The sequence below is a fragment of the Euleptes europaea genome, chromosome 9 (genome assembly GCF_029931775.1).
Source record: "Euleptes europaea isolate rEulEur1 chromosome 9, rEulEur1.hap1, whole genome shotgun sequence".
Classification (NCBI taxonomy): domain Eukaryota; kingdom Metazoa; phylum Chordata; class Lepidosauria; order Squamata; family Sphaerodactylidae; genus Euleptes; species Euleptes europaea.
In genome coordinates this window covers 15,120,797-15,146,881 of record NC_079320.1, presented here as the reverse complement: position 1 = coordinate 15,146,881, position 26,085 = coordinate 15,120,797, and the positions used below count along the sequence as shown (strand labels likewise).

Genomic DNA, 26,085 nt, shown 5'->3' with positions numbered 1-26,085 from the left:
ATCTTTGTATGTAAGTCGCTGAACTCTTTATCTCTAGATTGTAAGGTTGCCAACCTCAAGGTACTAGCTGGAGATCTCCTGCTGTTACAACTGATTTCCAGCCGATAGAGATCAGTTCTCCTGGAGAAAACGGCCGCGTTGGCCATGGGACTCTATGGCATTGAAGTCCTTCCCCTCCCCAAACCCCGCCCTCCTCAGGCTCCGTCCCCCCGAAATCCACTCTGAGCCTGGCTTTGGCCGGGATAGCGGGGTAACAAATAAAAATAATTATAAATAAATAAAAAAAGTCTTCCACAGGTAGCAAAGAGGGACCTGGCAGCCCTACTAGATTGTCCCTGTCACAAACCCTGAGGGCACCCAAAACAGGCCTGCCTAAATGACCCCCTGCCTATTCCAATGTACCTCCTATTGTAATGCCCAGATATAAGGGCTGTTTTAGAACACTATGTATTTATACGCACACACATGGAAGCTTTGGGAAGTTGGCATCCAGGAGCCATGAACCAACAAATCATGCTCTCTGTGCCTGGTACAGCCTCTCACCAGTAGAGAGCTCTTAATTACCTTCATCCTTAGGAATGTGTTTTCTAGTTACTAAGATCACGAGACGTAGGACTTGCTTAGAGACAGCCTTCGGCCAAGATCTATGGCTCTGCTAATTAGAGTGAAGTAGACACTTAATGTGCATTGGTGCTTTTGTGTATCAATCTGCTTGTCAGCAGCCATGGGCCTGCCCCATGCGAATGCATAAATGATACTGACTTTCCTTTGTTTCTCTGGTGAGTAACTCTGCATCTTATTTGTGGGTTATTTCACCCCAGGGTCTCTGTTTAGCTAAATAAAGAACTGTTGCTTATTTTAACCTCCTCCTAGTTGTCTTTATTGGACTCTATAAGACAACCAGGGCACTTCACTATCCCATCTTCCTCCAGAACCCAACTCCTGTTTTTACACTTGGCCGTTGAACTGCCCCAGGTTCCCCCCCCCCACTCCCCATATTCCAGTCTGCATTTCAAATCTGATTGTCCCGAGCTGAACGGGGGAAGAAAAAGAGCAGAATATTCTCCTGCCCATCACAGTCATAAATTTGATTACGGAGCCTAACCAGTTATGTGGGAAAGTAAGTTTTCAGACCTCCCTGCAGTTTGCTACGTGGAGAGTAGGGCAGCAGCAGCCCCCTAACAATACAGAAGTTGGCCGGCTCTGTTCTGAATAGTTGTGCTTTTATGGATATTCAAATATCCTATTCTCTTTTTGTTTTCTACTTGACAGCATTACAGTCCGAAAGGATTTTGGAACGCCAAAGACTTGAGCAGATACATTTTCAAAGGCATCTTGCACAGCAAATGGAACCCAAACTGAAAAGGGAGGCATTTTTGGCCAGGAGACCTCTGCCACCAAGCGTCTCCAGGATGCCCTGCACTGGGTCACTGTGGAATTAATCATTGGGCGAAAACGCATGGTCACTTTATCCTCCTTTAATCCCTGCTTTAGCCAGGATCGAACGCACATTAGGTGAAACGCATGCGTTCGATCCTGGCTGAATCCTGGCTGAAACAGGGATTAAAGGAGGATAAAGTGACCATGCGTTTTCGCCCATTATCTCCCATTGATGTGCCAGCTCCGCCCTTCACTACATCCATGGGCAAATGGGGATTTCTGCAGCCACAGTGTCATCATTATGTAATTGCCATATCATTGTAATAATTAAATACAGAGTTGGAATGCCCTGTGGCCTACACAGCCATTGACCATCCTACACAGCAACATGAGTTTTCAGAACAGCACAAAGAGGCACGTTTGTCATTATATCTCTACAAAACAACTTTCCTCCCCTTAAAGCACAATCTGGAGGAGGAGCTGAACTGATGGCTGATCACCTTTTGAGGGAGCCAGCGTGGTGTAGTGGTTAAGAGCGGTGGTTTGGAGCAGTGGCCTCTGATCTGGAGAATCAGGTTTGATTCCCCACTCCTCCACATAGGGTTGCCAGGTCCCTCTTTGCTACTGGCAGGAGGTTTTTGGGGCGGAGCCTGAGGAGGGTGGGGTTTGGGGAGGGGAGGGACTTCAATGCCATAGAGTCCAATGGCCAAAGCGGCCATTTTCTCCAGGTGAACTGATCTCTATTGGCTGAAGATCAGTTGTAACAGCAGATCTCCAGCTAGTACCTGGAGGTTGGCAACCCTACCGCTCAATGCTTGCTTGATGCTGTTTTTATGTCCTGGCTTGATATGTGCCAGTTCCTTTTAGCTTCATGTAGAGACAGTCCTCTCCCCTTCCCCCAGTCTACGCCATTGCACTTGCTGACTCCATTTACAAAATCATCAAACTGGCAAATGTTTCCGAGAGAATTAGGCGGCAGGATTGATTTCCCTCCCGCTCCTCCCTAAACAGCTGTTTGAGCCAACATGGACAGAATGCCCCAAAGGTAAACAAACTATAAAAATTATGAATGGGTAATAATAACACTGCAACTGCATGCCTCTGTGATCTATGCTATCCACAATAAATTAAATGCAGTTTTACCTCTCCCCTCCCCTGCAACATCTGCCCAGACATTTTGCAGGGAAGTTTTATCTTTTTAATGAGACACAAGCTTCCCTGTGGAGGAAAAACCTGGAGGTTGACCACTAAAAATGGCCAAAAGTTGTGAATACAGAATGGAGGGTTCTCTCTCTTCGTGCAATCTTTCAGTAGCAGATTGTACATAAAAATGCAGGACTGGATTCCCTGGTAGAAAGCTTGTTTGGGGTGAATTTTATTGTGACATTGGGATTCCATGGGATTCCCACTTGAAGTTCTCCTCTCTTATGCTTCAGGGTTTGTACCTCCGTTGCCATTACCATCATCTCATTAGCTGGGTTGTGCTTTTGAAAAATCGCACAAATTTCCTGTTATTGTGCTTTTTGTGGTTACAGGGAGCTAGAAAAAACACTGGAACCTCCCTCCACATGAAAAATTAACTGGTATCAAACAAATCTCCTAAGACCCTCCCACATACCCACATCTTCCAATGATCATTCCCAAGTCACTATTGTCTAATCCCATTAGTAAAGATTGCTGAGGTAACCCATAGCAACAGCCATTCCATTCTGCGAGTTTGTGTTGTGTTAGACATTAAAGGATTTCCAGTTTCAGTAACCTGGTGGGATGGGCTATTGCCATTCCTGACACTCTCAGTTCCAGAGCAGGCTTGAAGAGAAGGACAAGAGTAGAAGAGAACAAGGATGGCCAACAACTCCAGTAGTTCCTTGGCTTCTGCCAATGGAACAAGTGACTGGAACGAGCAACGGGAAGAAAGCACCCTTTACAGACTGGTTGTATCAGTGACAGTGACGCTTGTGATGGCTCTGCTGGTGTTCTCCTTGGGTTGCACTACTGAGGTGAAGAAGTTGTGGGACAATATCAAGAGACCTTGGGGGATCGCTGTGGGGATGATGTGCCAATTTGGGCTAATGCCTTTGATGGCCTATATCTTGGCCATTAGCCTTGGCACAACCACAACCCAGAACGTTGCCATCCTTATCCTTGGCTGTTGTCCTGGAGGATCAATCTCCAATCTTTTTACTTACTGGGTCGATGGAGACATGGATCTCAGGTAGGACAGCCATAGCACCTTATTACACCTGCACTCTATGTTGTAGCCCACATAAACCGATATAGGGTTGGATCCAGCCATCCTTTTCACTCAATCTTACCCATTTTCCCTTCTTATTATAGCCTCTGTCCCACATGGGATTTGCACATGCAGATCTTGGCTTTTTTTGGTGGTCAAAGGGAACCCCACTTTCATTGTTTGGATCCAACTCATTGGATCCAACCCAACCCAAACCTATTGAATTAAATTCAGTTTGCAGATGCAGGGGGAATCACAGGATGCACCCGGTGTTTCTGTACACCCCCACCTCCTTGCATTTAGAAAAATAGTTTATCAATAAGAACACAAACTAGAACATTGCTCTCTGAAATATTAGTTTTCTACATTCAAGGTTTTAAAAGTAATTCGAAAGGGAAGCATTTAAATATGTGACCCTCTACTTGCAGTCTAGGAAAAGTTACACCATGTGATTCCATTGCTTCTGTAGATTTGGCTGTTTTATGCTGGCTTCCTGCAGCTGCGTAGGGTACCCCCTCTGAATTCTGGGCACTTAGTACAAAGAATAGGGGAGGATTGTTACCTTTGGGCTTTTAGACACCTAGAGGCATCAAGCAGGATACAGTTGTGGAGCTCATGATGGGTTTGATAGATCCTTGATTCGATCTTGCAATCCAGTTAAACGCAGCTAAGCAGAGGTCATACATTTGTCACGCATGATGAACCATGTGTGGAGCTGGCGCATTTCCTACCTAAATGGAAGCTATTTCTGTGGAGGAAATTCATCAATCAGCCATGATACGAAAGGGAGGAAGAAGAAACAGTCAACTTGCGCTCTTTAGGAAGTGATTGCAGGGGATTCCACTGTCAACTTGCATTAAAAAAACAACCTCTCAGTCCTCTCTAATGTCACTTATTTCCAGCATCACTATGACTACATGTTCTACTATAGCTGCACTGGGAATGATGCCACTGTGCCTCTACATCTATACATATTCCTGGGAACTTGCAGATGGCATCCCAATTCCATACCAGACCATAGGTATCATTTCTGCTTGCTTTCTCTAAAACCTCTACATGTGGGAGGGGGGATTTGAATCAGTGGGCCGATAAGATATTCTTTTAGGATGCTTTATGTACCACTTTTACTTCCTGGCTTTCTGCCACCATGTTCCAAGGGGCTGACAATTTCAAAATATTGTCTACACCAGGGACCTCTAATCCTGGTGAGCCTGTGGGCATTTCCAAAATGTTGAGAAAGGGCAGTGGGTACCACCACAAAAGGGCTGCCACAGAAGATGGGACCATTCACAAAATGACTGCCGTGTAGGGCACAATCGCAAAATGTTTACAGTTTCTAAGCTAAGCATCCTCCTATGAAGGGGGCAGTTATTGCTGAATGGAGTTCCCTGCAGACACAAACCTGATCCTTCCTGGAGCCTTTTGAAGTACCTCCTGCTCCAGCGAGGAGAAGAAGGCCAAGGCTGGATTTTTGCTTTGGGGAAGAGGCACTTTTGGGAAGAAGCAAGCGGTTGCACCAGGAAGCACACCAGTGAGCTCCCCTGGGCTCACGGGCACCACCTTCGGGATCACCGGTCTATGCTATAGTACACATGACACAAAAGGAAAAAGAGACCATAAAGGACAAGGAAAACAAACAAAACTGGAGTGCCAGTAAATAACTTATACACTTGTTATATTGCTACCAGGTAGAATGGCCACAGGAGGAGGTATGGGAGGGTAAGGATGAAGATGACATCAAAAAGCTCTGGAAAAGCTGCAGTATCCAAATCTGATTTTGATCTGAATTGGATGAACCACAGTTGACCCAGGTTTGACTCATGTGTAATTCCAGCTTCCTCCCCGCCCCTCTTCCCCTTTCTAGGCACAAGTCTTCTCAGCTTAATCATACCAATTGCTTGTGGGATCTTTGTAAACCATAGATGGCCTAAACATTCCAAAATCATTGCCAAGGTAAATTGTCAAAGCTAATTCCTGTTATTTAAAATGGGACAAAGAAGTTATGATTAGCAAAACAACAAGAACAGCCCTCCCCAACAGATTTAATTTATTTACAGACTTTACGCACTGCTTTTCTGCCCATGTGTTCAAGGAGGTTTAAGTTTTAAAACAGGAGCTTTCAGTCTAGTTTTTTCTTTGTTTAACAAATGGCTAGATGCCAATAGAGACAATTACTGTAAACCACTGGTTCCCAACCAGGGGTCCACGAGAACTAAACCAGGGGTCCGCGAAACAAAGTTATAAACCCATAATAAATTAATATTTACGCGGGCGGCATGGCGGCGGGGCGCGGGCGCAGAGCGCGGCGGCATGCGGTGGTGACTCTTGGGAGCGGCGCACGACAAGTAAGGAACATGTGGGGGCGGGGAGGCCGGGGGAGGGTGCAAGCGAGCCTCACACAACCACACACAATAGGAGAAACACTCGTCAAACCTTGTTTGATGATAACTGTCGAAGAGGTTTTAGGAATGGAAGCCAAAAAGAAAATACAAGAAATACCTCTATCGAACAACATGGTAAATGTTTCCGAATGGGTAGAAAGGACTGAAGATGGATAGGTGTCAGAGCCCCTTTTATACCCTCTCCTCCAAACTACTTGTACTGCCACCAGTAAGAGGGAGGCGAGCACCCTTTACACCACAGAAAAGGTTCTGCTGGGAATCACGGAACCCATGAGAACAAAAGCTATGCAAGACAGGAGCTTTAATGCACAGGGAAGGAAGAGACTGAGCAGAAAAGTTGGGAGAGTGCAACCTGTAATCAGTTCTCTTCTTTGTGTGTGTTAAGTGCCGTCAAGTCACTTACGACTCAGGGCGACCCTATGAATGAAAGTCCTCCAAAATGTCCTATCTTTGACAGCCTTGCTCAGATCTTGCAAATTGAAGGCTGTGGCTTCCTTTATTGAGTAAATATCTTCTTTAGCATTTAATATAATCCGTTGGAGAGCCAAATTGTAGTGGTTAAGAGCAGTGGTTTGGAACGGTGGACTCTGATCTGGAGAACCGGGTTTGTTTCCCCACTCCTCCACATGAAGGTGGAGGCTTATCTGGTGAACTGGATTTGTTTCCCCACTCCTACACACAAAGCCAGTTGGGTGACCTTGGGCAAGTCACACTCTCTCAGCCGCACCTACCTCACAGGGTGTCTGTTGTGGGGAGGGGAAAGGAAGGTGATTGTAAGCCGGTTTGATTCTTCCTTAAGTGGTAGAGAAAGTCGGCATATAAAAACCAACTCTTCTTCTTCTTGCCAAGGGTTATGAGCATAATGCGAATCTGGTGAAACCACAGGGTACCATAGCAACATATTAAAATGGGTAAGTGAACATCAGTCAACGTAAGTGGCTGACAGCCAGTTGACTAATTTGGCAGCTGGTCCGTTTGTCCTAGTGTGCTTCTCCAGAGTACAAATCTGAACCCAATGTAACCCTACAGTTAGAGACCTAATAAACCCATTGGAGCAGGTCATTCTTGAAGGTTCACACTGGAGCTCCAGAAGGATCAATGGTCTTATGCACTTACCTAGAATCCAGTGATTGTTTTCATTGTAGGGTCAAACTGACCAATGTGTTTGTAAATCATACATAATATGTCAGTGGAGGACACGGTTCACCTTGCTGCTGCTACTTCTTTTTCTTCTTCTTCTTTGCATTAGGTTGGAAGCATTTTGGGAGCAACTATCCTTGTGGTTATATCAGTAACTGACATACTATTGTTCCAATATTTTTTGAATCTGGACCTCTCCATAGTGACTTCTTCGGCAGTTTTATCGTTCATTGGCTACACAGGCGGCTTTCTGTTGGCCCTTATCACCTGCCAGTCTTGGCCCAGGTATCTGAGAAATTCTTGGTACTTATTAATGCAGAGAAGAATGTGGTGGCATCTAGTGAAAGATGGAAAGTGGCTAAACCTGGCAGACCAGAGCAAAATACTATTTCACCTTGTCTTCTGTGACAAGCATTAAGAAAACAAGATACCTCTGAACAGGATGCCAGCAGGCACTGAGAGCAGCAAGATGAGAACCTGCCATTGCTTCCCAGAATTCAAGTGATTTGACAGTTTTATGCAGTAGGTCTTTTTTTCTTGGCCCTGAACTCAGTGCCTATTGAAATAAACTTTTAATGCATCACAAAATGTTGGTGTTTCCAGGTCTCGAACAATTGCTTTGGAGACAGGGACGCAGAACATGGCGTTGTACATGGCTGTGCTCCGGTTATCTTTGAGCTCTCAACAGTTCTCCCAGATAGTCACTCTTCCAATGTTTTACGGTGCCTTTCAGCTGCTGAACGGATTACTCATAACTGCTGGTAGGTCATTCTGTTCAAACATATGTTCCCAGGAGGTGGGGAAAACAGGCCAGGCAGAAAGGTAGCTGTGGGTGAACAGAAAGGCTAATTTTCAGCTTTCTAACGATCATTTTTCTTCTTCTAATTTTTATGTTAAAAGCTCTCTTAGGCTCGATTTAAATGTGATGTTGGTGAGGTAATAGGACTGTCCCCTGGGGAGTTTTACACTTGCCTGGCATCTTCTTTAAACTGGGCTGCTTTGGTTGGTGGAAAGGAGAGTGAAAGTGAACCCCCCCCCCCCGCACAGGAGATGTTTCTTGCTCTAGCCATAGGAATGCCAACCTCCAGGTGATGGCTGGAGATCTCCTGGGATTACAACTGATCTCCAGGAGACATAAATCAATTCACCTGGAGAAAATGGGTGCTTTGGAAGGTGGCTTCTATGGCATTATACCCCATTGAAGTCCCGCCTTCCCCAAACTCCACCCTCCTCAGTCTCCACCCCCAAAATCTCCAGGTATTTCACAACCCAGGGCTGGCAACCCCACCCAGCCAGCATCATGGTTAGATCAGGCCTTTCTTCATCTGCAGGGTTGCCAACCTCCAGGTAGTAGCTGGAGATCTCCCGCTATTACAAGTGATCCCCAGCCGACAGAGATCAGTTCACCTGGAGAACATGGCCACTTTGGCAATTGGACTCTATGGCATTGATGTCCCCCCCTCCCTTCTCAGGCTCTGCCCCAAAAACCTTCCACCGGTGGCAAAGGGGGACCTGCCAACCCTATTCATCTGGGTCTCTTCATTAAATCCCTAAGAGCTTCAGTGTTACTACTCTGAAGATGCCTGCCACAGCTGCTAGCGAAATGTCAGGAAAGAAAATTCCAAGACCACGGTTACACAGCCCGGATAACCTACAAGAACCAACCCTAAGAGCTTCTTCATATGTTACATATTCAAGTGCACACTTTAAAAATGGGAATGTAACAAATACACAAATTGTCTATAGGAAAACCTGGAGAATCGGAATTGGCTGCAGCTCTTCCTTGAGCGTACAGTTAGGCTGCACTCAGATATCCTTTTAAGGTGATGTTAAACTGGGCTTGTGCACACACACATCTTGTTGGGAAAATCCTGGTTAGAAACCGGCCTCTGACACACGAATACAGGTGCACGGGGGGAACCTGAGATTGAGTTGGATCCTGCAGAAAATTTCTTCTAATTAAAAGGTTTGGGGGGGGGTTGTGCCAATTCCCCTCGCCCTACAGCAGATTTCCAACACCCCCTCCTGCTATTCAGGGATAATTTTGGACTGTGGGTGGGAAAGAGGGAAGGCGAGGAAGTCTGTTCCCCTGACAAGACTTCCTTCAATCAGGAGGTCCTGCTTCCCCCCCCCCCCTGCAAGATTAAACACCAGTTTAGAATTCTGGTTTGTTGGGGAGAACCTGGGGAACTTGTGCACCTGCATTTGTATACTGTACATAACTGTTTCTAGGAAGAAGATGAAGAGTTGGTTTTTATATGCTGACTTTCTCTACCACTTAAGGGAGAATCAAACCGGCTTACAATCACCTTCCCTTCCCCTCCCCACAACAGACACCCTGTGAGGTAGTAGGCGGGGCTGAGAGAGCTCTAACAGAGCTGTAACTTGCCCAAGGTCACCCAGCTGGCTTCATGTGGAGGAGTGGGGAAACCAACCCAGTTCACCAGATTAGCGTTTGCCACTCATGTGGAGGAGTGGGGAATCAAACCTGGTTCCCCAGATCAGAGTCCACCGCTCCAAACCACCGTTCTTAACCACTACACCATGCTGGCTTCCTATTTATATTTTAAAAACATTTAAAGTCCATTTCCCCCACGCTACTGGGTTCTGAAAGGAAGGAGAGTGTGCAAGCATAGGTCTGTGCACATGTCAGCTCAAAGTGATGTGTAAATGCACCCTTAGTAACAAACCCAGCTTGGAACCTAAGCAGGGTTGGCAATGGTCAGGAAGACCTGGGTTGCTATGCAGAGGAAGGCAAATGGCAAACAGCCTCTGATCATCTCTTGCCTTGTCAGGAGGTTCCCATGAGTTGGTTGAGACTTGACAGTGCCTGCGCACATACACCAGGGCTGCAGATCTCATGATCCCCCAAGCTGAGCATAGTCAGGCAGAGCTAAACTAGCCATCTGTTTCCTCTCCTGCACTGGGACTGAGGGTATTCCAAACCCTGGGCAAATCTCATGATGGAGCCTGTGGGCTGTACTTGTCTTGGAGCCAGTGTGGTGTCGTGGTTAAGAATGGCTGTTTGGAGCGGTGGACTCTGATCTGGAGAACCAGGTTTGATTCCCTGCTCTACATGAGAGGCAGATGCTAATCTGGTGAACCAGGTTGGTTTCCCCACTCCTCCACATGAAGCCAGCTGGGTGACCTTGGACTAGTCACAGCTCTCTTAGAGCTCTCTCAGCCCCACCCACCTCACAAGATGTCGGTTGTGGGGAGGGGAAGGGAAGGTGATTGTAAGCTGGTTTGATTCTTCCTTAAGTGGTAGAGAAAGTCGGCATATAAAAGCCAACTCTTCTTCTTCTTCTTGCTGGGTCCTAGGCCTGCTTTAGATATTGATGGCTTGACAAGAGCTATTTAAGAGCCTGTAGTATAAGAAAATGGCCTTGAGGGAACCTCATGACCTCCTATGTGCTTGTATTGTATGCAGTGTATCAGATTTACAAGAAATGTTTGGGGAAAAGACAAGACGAGAAAGCACTGGAACCCCATGTTAATACGCTGGATGTTTTCGGCAGCAAGCTCAACGTGGGCTTTGAAAAGGAAGAGGATGGCCCTGAGCATTCCAGGATGGAAAACAAAGCTGGCCAGTTTCAACAAGGAGCTGTACATGAAATGACTTCCCTTAAAGGAATTCTGTGAATTCATCCCCAAGGAGCAAAAGATTTAATAAACAAGAAACGGGTTGTCACTGTTAAGGTCTAGCTGTCTGTGTACATTTATACAGATGCTGTGATGGTCTTCTCTGCCTCATGGCAGGGACAGCTGTAAGGACAGCTGTAAGGATGGGAAAGAGCTCTTTCCGAGACCTAGGAGATCCACTGCCAATCTGAGTAGGGGAGGGGCCATGGCTCAGTGGTAGAGCATCTGCTCAACATGCAGAAGGTCCCAGGTTCAGTCCTTGGCATCTCCAGTTAAAGGGACTAGGCAAGTAGGTGATATGAAAGACCCCTGCCTGAGACCCTGGAGAGCCGCTGCCGCTCTGAGTATACAATACTGACTTTGAAGGGCCAAGGGTCTGATTCAGTATAAGGCAGCTTCATGTGACATATCCCTGGGAGGGAAGGCACCATGGTATAGCCCGATCTTGTCAGATCTCAGAAGGTAAGCAGGGTCGATACTTGGAAGGGAGACTCTGCAGAGGAAGGCAATGGCAAACCACCTCTGCTTCTCACTTGCCTTGAAAGCCCTTTGCTGGGTTCGCCAGAAGTTGGGTGTGACTTGATGGCATTATATATACACACAAAGACATATCCCAAGTCATGGACAATCTGGATGAGCCCAAGCAAAGCCATGTTTTTGGGTCATGTATCAAGTCACTTACTGGAAACAATGCATTTCTGAATTGACCTAGAGTAACTCACAATGACAGCCATTTTCTGCCCAATAATGACAACCCTTTTTCTTTTCTGCAATGTGCTTGATGTTTGGTTGCTTCTATAGTTGCCTATCTGGGTGTGCTTTGTTTTGATGTTAATACACACCCAATTTGAATTCTTTCTCTCATAATACCAGAATGCGGGGTCATCTGCGAAGCTGGAGGGTGAGAGCTTCAAAACAGACAAAAGGAAGTATTTCTTCACATAACGTATAGCTAAATTGTGGAACTCCCTGCCCCAGGATGGGGTGATGGCTGCCAACTTGGAAGGCTTTAAGAGGGGAGTGGACATGTTCATGGAGGATAAGGCTATCCAATGCTACTAGTCAAAATGAATACTAGTCATGATGCATACCTATTCTCTCCAGTATCAGAGGAGAATGCCTATTATAATAGGTGCTGTGGAACACAGTAAGGACAATGATGCTGCAGTTGTCTTGTTTGTGGGCTTCCTAGAAGCACCTGGTTGGCCACTGTGTGAACAGACAGCTGGTCTTGATGGGCCTTGGTCTGATCCAGCAGGGCCTTTCTTATGTTCTTATGAATGCACGACCCATCTTATCAAGAAGCAAAATGGCACAGATCCCAGATAGGGGGCCACTTCACCACTTCCCTGCCTGACCTTTTCTGAATCATGAAAGAAACAAGGGCTTCTTGTCCACAGCAGGGGTAGGACATCATGTTTACAGTTATGATCACATGCAAAAATGGAACTGTCTGATTCCACCGCAACTTGTGAGTTGCTACAGAACTCAGATATTTCTGGACATGGGGCAGAAGGCAAAGGAAAAGGGTCCTGAGACCAGGAAGAAAACGTAATATATTAAATGGACAGAAAGAAACAAGACTGCCACTCTTCATATTTTAAAAGTGTACTTTTATTTACACTGTGGTGGCGTCTCTTTAGTTATACGCTCAGACACCTGATGAGTCAACTTTTTTTTTTGTAAAAGTATATAAATATATACACAAGTAGACAATATAACATGGGATACTTACAGTTCAATGGTTGCTACTTTCCCCTATACTAATATGGTGTAAAGCTTAAATACTGATTTCAAGTATTTTCTATAAAAAGCTCTACTGTGTTGATTTAAAAAATGCTGGAAAAAGACAGCTTTGCTATAAACATAAAAATTTAAAAATAGACTAATACAAATGTCCCTGTAAGAAAGTCCACCAGGATAAAATACTGTTTGTATCTCTCCCCACCCACCCACCCTCCCACATGTCCAGCATTAGAATATACTATAAAATAGCTGGGGAGGAAAAATAAATCTGTAGGAGACATTAATACTTCTTGTAAAAAATAGAAAGCTGTTTAAAAATGTCAATTGTTTTATCATCGGCCATTTTTGCATGGTCAATTTTGACGCTCGCTCAAAGCTCTTTTTTAAAATGCAACTTTAAAAATGCCTTTTCAGGGTCCCGACGCAAAAGGAGAAGTTCCACTCCCCCCACTCGCCTGCTGCTTTGTTCCTGTTTGCATAGCCATTAGCATATGCATAGCTAACGCGCCTCTGTTGTTTTGCATTGTTCCTTGAGAGGGATTAATCGCGGCAAACACCAAAGATCGAGTTAAATGGGCTCTTTAGTAATGCAAAGCAGGCCTGCGCCAGCTTCGCAGTCACTTCTGGAATGACGGTTCTTCGTGCAAAATTCAAAAAAATATGCGGGGCAATTCAGCCTGGAACACGCTGCTAATTACCATGCAAAAATGGCCATAGTGTCATAAAAACTGCAAAAAACTGCAGGGATTTTCAAGGGGGTGCTCTGGGCAATTCAGAAAGGAGAGGAGAACAGGAGTACATGATGTTCAACAGGAACTGGGACCATATTGGCAAGAGTGAACTCGAGGCACATCCAGGCCACAAATGCATATTAGCTTTATACCAGTTTAGCTGTCATGGCTTCCCCCCAAGGATTTGCACAAACCGTGATTTGCTGAGAATTCAGTGTCAGAAATCCCTTGCGGAAGACAGGACGAATGGGAAACCAGTTTGACTCTGTAGTGTAGATGTGCCTGGATTATTCAGGAACCTCTTTTCTCTGTCCAACCCCCCCACCCCGCCCCTTTTTAAAAAGCATACTTGGCTTCAAAATTTAGTTGTTTCTCTGCTGTTCTTCTACTTGAAGACGTTTTAGGACATAGAGGATAACTTGATAGCAGAAAATATATTGGTCCTGGGAACAAAGGAAAGCATACGTAAGTTTTCAGGCACAAAAATTCCAAACAATGGAATATAGTTGCTGGGATGGAGAAGATTCCACTCAACAATTGTCGTTTAATGCACGGCAAAAGTGCATTGGTACAACCCCCACCCTATTCCGCTGTTTAGTTCCTTATTCATTGAAGAATAAGAAGAGTTGGTTTTTATACCCTGCTTTTCTCTACCTTAAGGAGTCTCAAAGTGGTTTACAATCACAACTCTTTCCTCTCCCTACACAGGTACCCTGTGAGGTAGGTGGGGCTGAGAGAGTTCTGAGAGAACTGTGACTGGCCCAAGATCACCCTGCAGGCTTCATGTGGAGGAGTGGGGAATCAAACCCGGTTTGCCAGATTAGAGTGGTATTCACTCTGTGGCTCACAGAGACCCGCATTTGCAGGTGGCATGTCAAAGAGCCACTGAGTATCAGTGTACCTTGTACAGCCAGACCACTGGTCCATTTCGTGGCTGCCTATTCTCACTAGCACCCACTCTCCTGTTCTTAGGTGAAGTTTGTTCCCAGCCCTGATATCCCAGATCCTTTGGGAGATCCCAAGGGTTATGCTGGGGGCCTCGTACCGCATTCTCCCTCTGCTGCCCAATGTGGCTTACCCCTCCACATTCCAATATGGAGGCTTGAATGGCTCAGATCACACACAGCGGCTGCCTATGTGCAGACTGATTAGCAGTGACAACACGCAATTGCAAAAAAAACCCTAGGTTGTTGAGGTCACAGGTACCATGTTGCAGACACATTTCTTGTTTTAAATGTTCTCATCCCTAAAGATTTATTATTTGATTTCACTTCTTCAAACAGAAGTTAAAAGATGATGCCAGAAGACACCTGTTCCTAGCTTAGTGGCTGGGATTTGCTGAATTCCTTCCTTCCTTCCTTCCTTCCTTCCTTCCTCCCTCCCTCCCTCCCTCCCTCCCTCCCTCCCTCCGCCATTCTCCCCAATGGGGAACTAATGTGGCTTACATTGTTCTCTTCTCTATCTTATCCACACAAAAAACCTATGAAGTATGTTAAGCTGAGAGTCTGCGACTGGACCCAGGCCACCTAGCAAGCTTCTATGGCAGAGTAGGGATTCGAACCTCTGTCTCCCAAATCCCAGTTTGACACTGTAACCATCACACCACGCTGTCACAGAAAATGAAGAAAAGCATTCTTGAAATCAGTAGCAGAACTGCACGCTCCAGCAGTCTGGATACAACATACCTCAGTTTGCACCATTCCGTGCCTCTGCAGGCGCATGGAACGCACTATGTCCGAGATGTCAAACTAGGAAAAAAAGCACACAGAGAATATCAGTGATGGATGCATCTGCTGAAGCATTACGAAAAAGAAAGTGCACAGTACCAGTACAAAGAGCATTAGCTGCAAAAGGCTGTAACTACATTGGAACTGGCAGCAGTCCTGGGTCTTTTCCAAACACTGCAGCAGGGTGAAAAGAACATGGCGGGGGGGGGGGGGGGAGGTTCTTAGCCCTTTCTCATCTGCCACTTTCCCTATGTAAACATGCCCTTTTTGCCATGACACTGCAATCCCGGAGGAAATGTAGCCAAGGGAAGGCTACAGTAGAGAAAGGCAGGACGTAGGGGATGAGTCAAGCACTCCTCCGCTGCACACGTCTCCACAGCACCCCTTCACCCTGCCATTTTCATCCTGTTCAGCGGAGATCTGCGGTTCCGGTCCTGGGTTGATGGCTCGATGTGTAGTTCTGGACTCCAACAGATTGCCTGAGTCCCTTAAGAGAAATACTATATACATGCTATATAAATGTAGCTGTTGTACTGATCTCACAGAATAATTTTTAAAAAGACGGGCAGCCCATTCCTGAAGGCGGGGGGTAGATCCGTGGCAACGGGAAGCAGCAAAGCCGCGGCACCTCCTCAGAGGCTTCAGAGCCACTGTGGAGAAGAAAAACCTGTTTTTTAAAAGAAAAAAAAACAGGAAAAGGGCAGCTCAAATGCCCATAAACAGGGCCACCCCAGAAATTTCTCTCACCTCGAGATCTTGGCTGATGAGTCCCAAGACCACGTCGATGCAAATAAGCGTCCCTGATCGTCCAATGCCTGCGCTGCAGTGAGTGATGATTGGTCCTGATTTGTGGATGTGCCTCATGTAGGATATGAAAGTGAGCAAATCGTCTGGCTCAGAGGGAGTGTCGTGGTCTGGCCAGGCAGTAAAGTTCAAATGGGACACACTCCGGAGTTCACCCGTCTAAGGTTTTAAGCAGACACAGGAAGAGTCAGCATCAGATCTGCTGAGCAGAGCAACAGTTCAGCAGATGTAGGATGTGTCCTTTGGCAGTTCCTGCCGGCATCCTCATCAGATCCAACAGGTAGCCATCACGTTCTTCCTTTCATCCACTTCACAGACACGGTATTACTGCTTGAAGGCAGATTTTACCCTGGCACAGCTGGTTGCGTATAAGCCAGAGATTTGAAGAGTGGCTTGATTTTATAAGTCACCGCACACAACTGGAGCTTTCTTTCTATGGATGGTACATGACCCCACCCTCTGCTATCCCCCTCCCCAGACTCTGTTGCCACTACAAGATGCTATTGCACCCTATCAACATAAGCTTAAAAAAAGAGAAAGAAATCCACTTGGCCTTTGCTGGGCAGGAAAGTCTTATTATGGATCGTTCGTGTTATACCCCACCTCTTCTCATTTTTGTCCTAATTTCAGTGGTCATCTCATTAGCCTGCCCACTTTCTGCTACACCACAGAATCATAGAGTTGGAAGGGACCACCAGGGTCATCTAGTCCAACCCCCTGCACAATGCAGGAAAGTCACAACTACCTCCCCCACACCCCAAGAGACCCATACTCCATGCCCAGAAGATGGCCAAGATGCCCTCTCTCTCATCATCTGCCTAAAATCATAGAATCAGCACTGCTGACAGATGTCCATCTAACCTCTGCTTAAAAACCTCCAGGGAAGGAGAGCCCACCACCTCCCGAGGAAGCCTGTTCCACTGAGGAACCGCTCTGTTGGAAAATTCTTCCTAATGTCTAGGCGGAAACGCTTTTGATTTAATTTCAACCTGTTGGTTCTGGTCTGACCTTCTGGGGCAACAGAAAACAACTCGGCACCCTCCTCTATATGACAAGTACTTGAAGATGGTTATCATATCCCCTCTCAGTCTTCTCCTCTTCAGGCTAAACATACCCAGCTCCTTCAACCTTTCCTCGTAGGACATGGTCTCCAGACCCCTCACCATCTTTGTTGCCCTCAAATTGGCTCTCAAAGGGAACACACCTTCCCCTGCCCCGCTGTCTCCAAGCCACCCGAGTTGAAAGGTGGAATTAGAATCTGTGGCTTCCCAAGCGGCACACTGTACAAAATGACCACAGTTCAACCACTGTTTAACACAAGCTGGTTCAGGAATCCCGGCAATCACAGGAACTGGAATAGCAACAGACCGCCCCCTGTTCCCATTGCCCACAAAGCCATTATATGCATCAGGAATCCAGGCTCACTTACGTGAATATCTTCTAGCTCCATGACTCTTACTGCAAAGCCTTTGAGCTGCTGCACCTTCACGAGGGCGAGCCGGAGCCTGTCGTTTACCATCGTGGTTTTGCCGCGCTCGTCAGGCCAATACCGCTGGCATTTGATCTTCTCGCCTTCTACTTCCTGGGTCATCATGGCTATGATGGTGCAGTTTTGTTCCCAGGCCATTTGCCAGAAGTCCGCCACAGTGGTAGGGAGGGGCCCTTGGCACGCAATATAAACGTATTCTTTACTCCCCACTTGCATCCGGATGAAGCTGGCATTGATGTAGCCCCCTTCGGTCCCCAGAGGCACTCTGGTCGTGTCATCTGCAACCCCAAACACAGAACCGGGTTCTCTGAATTGTAAGCTTGCCTGCAACCTATTCCACTGCCTTTACAAAGCGGCTCCAAACAGTTGTGCGTGGTACATTGCAGATAAGCAAGAAGATGCATTAGCACTTTCAGGCCATTTATGCTTGGTAATTAGCAGCGTGTTCCAGGCTGAAGTGCCCCACATATTTTTTGGGAGTTTTTCACGCTGAACTGTCATTCAGGAAGTGACTGCGAAGCCAGCGCAAACCTTCTTCGCATTTCTTAAGAGCTCCTTTAATGAGACCTTTTGTGTTTTCTCCGCCCCACCTCCAAGAATCCCCTCAAGGAAGCATGCAAAATCACAGCTGCGCGTTAGCTATGCAAACGGCGGTTGCTAATGAAAGGAACCAAGGCACAGGCGAGTGTGGGAGGTGGAATTTCTCCTTTTGCATCTGGACTGTGAATAGGCATTTTAAAGGTCACATTTAAAAAAAGAGCTTTGAGCGAGCATCAAAATCGACCCTGCATAAATGGCCTCAGTGTCAAGTTCAAAGGAACAGGCATCTCCCTGACACTGAAATGCAAAGGCAGCTCATAAATTTTGATGGTGGGGCTCAGCTGAAGTGCCAGTTCTTTTTTTTGAAAACATAGGGAGGGTGGTGTGACACCACCTATAACAACACCCATGACGACAGCTCCTTCCCTTGAAAATACTCATTATTTAAGCCACATGCAGAAGAAAACAAACTGATTCCACAACTGCAAAAATGCACAGGGAGGGGAGAAGTATGGAAGAACCCAGCCCAAACTGATTCCAGTGCTTGTAGAATGACTCCCAAGAAAATCAGGAGTACCTCCAGTGTGCGTAACAGGTCATTATGAGCTTTTTTCCAAAGCAACCATAGGGATGATGGTGGAGGGGTACGTGTCTGGCTGGAGCAAAGGTTAGTACCGGTTTAATGAGCAACTCGTTTTCATGCTAAAAACCTGGGAAGTAGAATGCGAATCAGGGCAGGGCACTAAACTTCTCACGGATCATTTGGGAAGACAGGTCAGGGTGACCAGTCAAAGGCTTTACATGGGATGTTTTTATATGAATGATCTTATGGGAAATTTACTGAGTGGGTGAGGTATGTTACTGCTCTTAGGAAATGTGCTACGCCCAAATTAACAAGGCAGAGCAAGGGGCTCCAGTCACTCTGCAGTCCAACTGGCATTTCTGGTATTCACCTAGGTTTGCCAGGTCCCTCTCTGCCACCGGCAGGAGATTTTTGGGGCGGAGCCTGAGGAGGACGGGGTTTGGGGAGGGGAGGGACCTCAACGCCATAGAATTCAATTACCGAAGCGGCCATTTTCTCCAGGTGAGCTGATCTCTATCGGCTGGAGAACAGTTGTAGTAGCAGGAGATCTCCAGCTAGTACCTGGAAGTTGGCAACACTATATTCGCCTGAATGCAACCGCCATCCAAGACCAAGATCAGGCATCCAGGAAAATCATGCTTTTTACCAGAGGTCTATACTGGATGTTATTCACATGGCTGCTCCTGTTACTTCTAGTTTGGCCCTCTAGAAACACGCAAGGTTGGAACACCTCACCTTTCTGTGTCATGGTCTTACCTCTCAAGTTCAACTTTTCAAATTTGGTATTACACCCTGACTGAAAAGGGTGTGATTAAGTTCACCCCTGCCCCTGGATGGCCTAGGCTAGCCCAATCTCGTCAGATCTTGGAAGCTAAGCAGGGTTGGGTCCCGGTGAGAACTTGGATGGGAGACCATCAAGGAAGTCCTGGGTCTCGACACAGAGGCAGGCGATGGCAAACCACCTCTGTTCGTCTCTTGCTTTGAAAAACCTGCGGGGTTGCCCTAAGTCAGCTGCAACTTGACGACACTTTCCACCATCACTACACTTTCTGGCAGTTATCTCCTGGCTCAGAATCTATGGGTGGTGACCATTAAATGATAATAACAATAAACAAAATCTTCTGGACACTGGGACTTACAGGGCAGTATGTTCTTATATCTGTTCTTCTTTCTGTTTTCTTTTGTTTGGCCCACCAAACACTCATCCAAAGGCTTCAAGTCTTGAAGATTCTGTAAACAGGCAGACAGATGATATAAGGTTTGCTGGAAAGGACAGCTGGTTAACAAGCAAGATACGGGTTCAAATCCTCACTCTGCCATTATGCTCGCTGGATGACCTCTGTCTGGTCACCTCTCAGATGAAACTCTAGTTAACTGTTTCCTCCAAGATCAGAGGCACGGGAGGTACACTTCCGTGTTGTGGAACGAGCTGTGGACTAGGCCTGGGGAGTCCTGAGTTTAGTATCCCTCACTCAGCCATGAAGCCCACTAGGCAGCTTCGGGCCAAGTCTCCATCTCTATCTTGCAGTCTTCTAGTAAGGTTTAAATACGATTCCCTCTAGGCTCACTGAAGGAAGGGCTGGATACAGATGTGACAGTCCATCTCCTTCTGGTGATGAGCTGAACTGAACCCTCCCTTACTAGCTTTCCAGTAGGAAGAAGAGTGCTTGTTTACCTCAATCTCCTTAGAAGGGACCCCCTGTTCCAACAGGCCTCGCAGCATTCGCACTGTTGACTTCAACTTTGACCCCGTATACTTGCCGGAAGGAAGTACTCGGACCACAGGAAGTGCCGCAAGCTCTTCGTTTGTCACCAATGGGCAATCTGGCACAGGAAGAAAATGGATTTATTGGCACCTATAAAAATCAAAAAAGGGCAGCCTTTCCGGTTGGTCGTGCAGATCTGTGAAATATGGCCAAGGTTCCCTGCCTGGCAGCACACCCAGTTTTTGGGTTGTCACAAGCTAATTAAAACATACAAGGGTTATAGCTTTCATAAGGACTCTCCATAAATAATCTCGAAGGTATACCTTTTCCCCCATCCCCTATTACTACATCAGTTCATATCTGCTACCTGCAGTGCTTCCCCCCCTCCCGAGCTTTTGCAAATGTCAGTTAATAATCTAATACATAACTGCATGCATCGTTAATTTTATTGCTAGCTTCTTATGCAAAGTGGAGGAAGTGAATCATGTCAAACTGGAAAAGGTAGGCTGGATGGGAAGTAGAAAGCCTTGGATTCTGCTTGCCAGAAAATGCTGGATCACTGAAAACTATTCATGCTTAAATCCCATGGGAATCAAACACAAAAGCAAGCTGAGATGCTAATTGCAGTATCAAAGCACACATAACTGTTTGGGAGAAATGTTCCTCTGAAGTGCCCTAATACATTGTCTACATTAACCTCATTTTTGGCACCTTCATTTCTAGTCCTAGCACCCCTCCACCCAACTATTGAGGAATCCTGTTTTTCTGTAAACGATTATACTTCCCTTACAGTGACCCAGAGTGTGAGATGGGAATTCCTTGAGTCCACTTTTGTGAATAAAGATGGCATATAAACAATATTAACCAATCATGGAATAATGTCCCAGTTGAAATATCTCTTTAGTCATAAACCCACTAGGTGGTCTTAGGCAAACCAATCTCTCATCTGCAGGTCCTTTCCTGGCAATATGTGGATAATGTCCTAGCTTATAAGGTTATTCTAAGGAATACAGGATAATGGACGTGAAGCACATTGAATGCTCTCAAGTAGTGGTCTTCAACCTTTCCAGACCTAGGGCACACATGAACACACACGAAGCTGCCTTCTACTGGACTGGACCATTGCTCCATCAAGGTCAGTATTGTCTGCTCTGACTGGCAGCAGCTCTCCAGGGTCTCAGGCAGTGGTGTTTCCCATCACCTGTTCCTTTTAACTGGAGATGCTGGAGACTGAACTCGGGACCTATTGCCTGCCAAGCAGATGCTCTACCACTGAGCCAAAGCCCCTCCCTACATTGAGCTGCAAGCACGTGACATCAGAGTCATGTGTCAGGAAGAGGAAGGGCCAGTTATGACCTCACTGATGTCAAGCCTACCACTGAGAGAGCTGAACAGCAGGAGGTTCTGTGGCTCAGTAGTAGAACATCTGCTTGGTATGCAGAAGGTCCCAGGTTCAATCCCTGGCATCCCCAGTTAAAGGGTCAAGGCAAGTAGGTGATGTGAATAGACCTCTGCCTGAAACCCTGGAGAGCCGCTGCCAGTCTGAGTAGACAATACTGACTTTGACGGACCGAGGGTCTGATTCAGTAGAAGGCAGCTTCATGTGAACGTGTATTCATTTGAGGTGTACAGTAGTGAGGAACAAGCCAAAGATTAAGAGACACGGAGGAATCCCCACCACTGTTGAGCTGCCTCATCTTCCTGTTTGGCTGCTCCTCTCAATGCATGTGGAAAGAGAAACAGGAGCTAAGGCAGTCTGGCTCTCTACAGGCATGCACTAACTGCAGGCCCTTTCAAAACAACCAGGGTGTGTCTGTTGTGGGGAGGGGGAAGGGAAGGTGATTGTAAGCCGGTTTGATTCCTCCTTAAGTGGTAGAGAAAATCGTCATATAAAAACCAACTCCTCCTCCTCCTCCTTCTAAATGGTATCTACTGACAGCTTTTGGAGGTGAAGGAGAGGCCCCACCATGTGTTTTGCCCAGGAGTAACACGGCTGCCTCAGGTTTGCCTTCCTTGGTCATGCCACAGAGAATGTTGGGGACCAGCATGGGCAGGTCCAACTGGCTGCTTACCTTCAACAGGCTGCTTCTGGTTGATTGATTCAATTGGGAGCTCTTCACTCCCCCAAGTAATCTCATCATCATCTCCTTGGCTGGCTGAAGGTTGCCGAGGTAATCTTAAAGAGACAAACAGTCCCTTAGACAAACAATTTTTTTTTTTAAAAGACAAGCAGTCCAAATAAGGTAGTAGCTATAAAACAAATAGGGCACAACTTCCTAATGAGGATCTTAGTTTTAATAAGGCTCCTATATAAAAGGAAGACCCAACAAGAGATGGATTGTCTCAATAAAGGAAGCCACAGCCCTCAATTTGCAAGATCTGAGCAAGGCTGTCAAAGATGGGACATTTCGGAGGACACTGATTCATAGGTTCGCCATGAGTCGGAAGCAACTTGACGGCACTTAACAAACACACACACACACACACAGTAGTAATACAATTTGTTGCATACGGACAAAGGCTGTTACAATCTTAGGTTAAATTAAAAATACATAAAATGCAAAGGTTCACAAGAGAACAACAAACCCAAATTGATTAGATGAAAATTAATAAGGAGCAAAAAGATAGGCTGGCCCCAAAACACTAATCAGCCTGCGACAAATTAGACTCCAAGCACAACTTTAACTCAAATTTTCATAGCAGACAATGCCTACAATGAAGCCATGGAGTAGAAGAAAAATAATTTTCTCCACTGCTGGACCCAAATCAAGGCTGACTAATTCTGCCTCAAGAAACTTAGATCTGGCAGAGAAGGCAGGACAAAACATAGTAAGGCAGGCCCTCCACTTCTGGGGCTCCACAGGGACACAGGCATTGGGCAACTCTCTCAGCCACACCTACCTCACAAGGTGTCTGTTGTGGAGAGAGGAAGGGAAGGCGATTGTAATGCCGGTTTGAGATTCCTTAAAGGTAGAGAAAATCGGGGTATAAAAACCAACTCTTCTTCTTCTATTTTTTGTTTATTTAAAATGATATTAGAAAGGTAATAGGCTTCCTTATGGTCCCTTCTGATCAATTCACGCCGTGGGGAAAAGTTGGAGCTGTATAAGGCACGCCTCTTGAATACAGAATCAAGGCTGAAAACCAAGTCACAACGTTTGGAACCGTCTGGGGTAACATCCTGGGAATTAGCTGGTAAATAATAGCGATAAAGAATTTTGTTGTAGCCAGCAACCCAGGTAGGAACTCTCTATCTCTACAGTAGAGTAAGGCATTGCCTCAAGAATTGGCCAGTTGAAGGCAACATGCGTGTAGGCCCCAGCTTAGAGACCAAGTTAAGCCGACAGCAGAGCTGCTGGAGGGCATTGGGGCACAGTGCAGATCCTCCTTAAAAAAAGATTTTGGATAGTCTCCATGGACATAACGCTTCCTACATAGCAGACGGTTGCTATTCATACTTTTCACAGTATGATTATTTGGGAGTGTGCAACAAAAATAATACTGCCCACAGATGGCAAATTAAACCAGATATCTATGGCACAGCACATCAAACTAAGCGGCACAAAGCCATTGCATCTGCTTGTTAGTTCAACAAATGAGAGCAATAAATTAACACTTCTATTTTCCAAGAATTTAAACACAGCAAGCTCCCCTTGTAAAAATTAAAGATAAAAATCAGGCTTTTCTATAGACATTAATTCTCAATCCAACAGAGTTAGGCATACGTCAATTCACTAATTTCAGAGCTCTTAATGGGGTTGGCAGCTCCAAGTTGGGAAAAACCTGGAGATTTTGGGGGTGGAGCCTGAGGAGGATGGGGTTTGAAGAGGGAAGGGGTTTCAATGGGGTATAATGCCATAAACTCCACCTTCTTTAACGTTTTCTCCAGGTGTACTCATCTCTGTTGCCTGGACATTGGTTGTAATAGCAGGAGATCTCCAGCCGCCACCTGGAAGTTGGCAACCCTAGCTCTTAAACATGCCTACCTGTATGATGGATTGCAACCATTAAACACACTGGAATAAATTGAGAGGATCGCTTGCAGCCTTGGAGGTGCAAAAAAAGCTCTGTAAAGTAAGTTCATCCAATGAGGCTACTGGGTACTGATGACAGAATGTGGTGAAGTTTTTCCTGTGAGCCCCTCTGCACTGGCTGGAAGTTGTGGCTGAACTAGCACTGAAGAGAGGCTTCATTCTCAGTCTGGAGAACTGTACTATTGTAACGGAGGCTGCCATAAGGCCAAGGGGTCTTTGAATTTGCCTGGCAGTCTGCAGAAGTTGGCAGAGACATACGAAAAGCCCTGCTGGATCAGACCAAGGCCCATCAAGACCAGCAGTCTGTTCACACAGTGGCCAACTAGGAAGCCCACAAACAAGACGACTGCAGCAGCACCATCCTGCCTGGGTGTTCCAAAGCACCTAATACAATAGGCATGCTTCTCTGATCCTGGAGGGAATAGGTCTGCAGCATGACTAGTATCCATTTTGACTAGTAGCCATGAATACCTGTCTCCTCCATGAACATGTCCACTCCCCTCTTCAAGCCTTCCAAGCTGGCAGCCATCACCACATCCTGGGGCAGGGAGTTCCACAATTTAACTATGCAACGGGCAAGTTGGAGGATTTTCATGCTTAAACGATATTTCTAGCAAATCGAAGCTCTGTGTGGGTGCTAAGGCCACAAAGACCTAGAAGAACTCTCACAACAAAGGGATCTGGAACAGTTCTGGGCCCCAGCATTTTACACAGGCCTGCTGGACCCCAGCACCCCTGCAAATGAACTGAGACAATCCCTAGAACACATTGAACACTCATAAGAACATAAGGAAGGCCCTGCTGGATCAGACCAAGGCCCATCAAGTCCACCAGTCTTTTTATACAGAGGCCAACCAGGTGCCTCTAGGAAGCCCACAAACAAGACGACTGCAGCAGCACCATCCTGCCTATGTTCCACCGCACCCAAAATAATAGGCATGCTCCTCTGATACTAGAGAGAATAGGTATGCAGCATGACTAGTATCCATTCTAACTAATAGCCATGAATACCCCTTTCCTCCATGAATATGTCCACTCTCCTCTTAAAGCCCTCCAAGCTGGCAGCCATCACCACATCCTGGGGCAGGGAGTTCCACAATTTAACTATGCCTTGTGTGAAAAAATACTTTAGTTTATCTGTTTCGAATCTCTCACCCTCCAGCTTCAGCAGATGACCCCGTGTTCTAGTATTATGGGAGGGAGAAAAACTTCTCCCTGTCCACTCTCTCCAAACCATGCATAATTTTATAGACCTCTATCATGTCTCCCCTTAGCCGCCTTCTTTCCAAGCTAAACAGCCCTAATTATTTTGGTTGCTCTTTTCTGCACCTTCTCAAGCTCTGTAATATCCTTTTTAGGTGTGGTGACCAGAACTGTACACAGTGTTCCCAGTGTGGTCTCACAATAGATTTGTACAAGGGCAGTATGATATCAGCAGTTTTATTCTCTATTCCTCGTCTAATTATGGCCAGCATGGAATTTGCCTTTTTGACAGCAGCCGCACACTGGGTTGACATCTTCATTGAGCCATCCACTACCACCCCAAGATCCCTTTCTTGGTCTGTCGCTGGGATTTTTGCCCCAATATGAATCACTTTACACTTACATTGAATCTCATTTGCCATTTTAATGCCCATTCTTCCAGTATGTAGATCCTTCTGGAGCTCTTCACAGTCCGATTTTGTTTTAACCACGCTAAATAATTTGGTGTAATCTGCAAACTTGGCTACTTCACTGTTTAACCCCAACTCCAGGTCATTGATGAACAGGTTGAAAAGCACCGGTCCCAACACAGATCCCTGAGGCACCCCACTGCTCACATCCCGCCATTGGGAGAACTGACCATTGATTCCTACTCTCTGCTTCCTATTTTTCAGCTTTTTGGAAATCCAAATACACAATATCCACAGGCTCATTCCTGTTCACAT

The 26,085-nt window shown here is 46.1% G+C and overlaps 2 protein-coding genes across 2 annotated transcripts in view; one reads left to right on the top strand and one right to left on the bottom strand.

Moving 5' to 3' along the window:
• Positions 1 to 3,224: 3,224 nt before the first annotated feature.
• SLC10A6 (solute carrier family 10 member 6) lies at positions 3,225 to 10,797 on the top strand. Its single transcript, XM_056855804.1, has 6 exons — positions 3,225 to 3,595; positions 4,516 to 4,634; positions 5,478 to 5,566; positions 7,265 to 7,440; positions 7,759 to 7,916; positions 10,586 to 10,797. Exons 1-6 carry the CDS (start codon positions 3,225 to 3,227, stop codon positions 10,795 to 10,797), a joined length of 1,125 nt encoding a protein of 374 aa, XP_056711782.1.
• A 2,801-nt stretch (positions 10,798 to 13,598) lies between these two features.
• Positions 13,599 to 26,085, bottom strand: part of PTPN13 (protein tyrosine phosphatase non-receptor type 13) — a 135,563-nt gene continuing 123,076 nt past the window's right edge. Inside the window, exons 40-46 of the mRNA XM_056855303.1 lie at positions 22,196 to 22,299; positions 20,093 to 20,241; positions 19,557 to 19,647; positions 17,235 to 17,572; positions 15,749 to 15,964; positions 14,960 to 15,022; positions 13,599 to 13,717 (exon numbers count right to left, since the gene is read on the bottom strand). Of these exons, the coding sequence (XP_056711281.1) occupies positions 13,637 to 13,717; positions 14,960 to 15,022; positions 15,749 to 15,964; positions 17,235 to 17,572; positions 19,557 to 19,647; positions 20,093 to 20,241; positions 22,196 to 22,299 (1,042 nt within the window). The 3' untranslated portion in view covers positions 13,599 to 13,636. The remainder of the gene's footprint in view (positions 13,718 to 14,959; positions 15,023 to 15,748; positions 15,965 to 17,234; positions 17,573 to 19,556; positions 19,648 to 20,092; positions 20,242 to 22,195; positions 22,300 to 26,085) is intronic.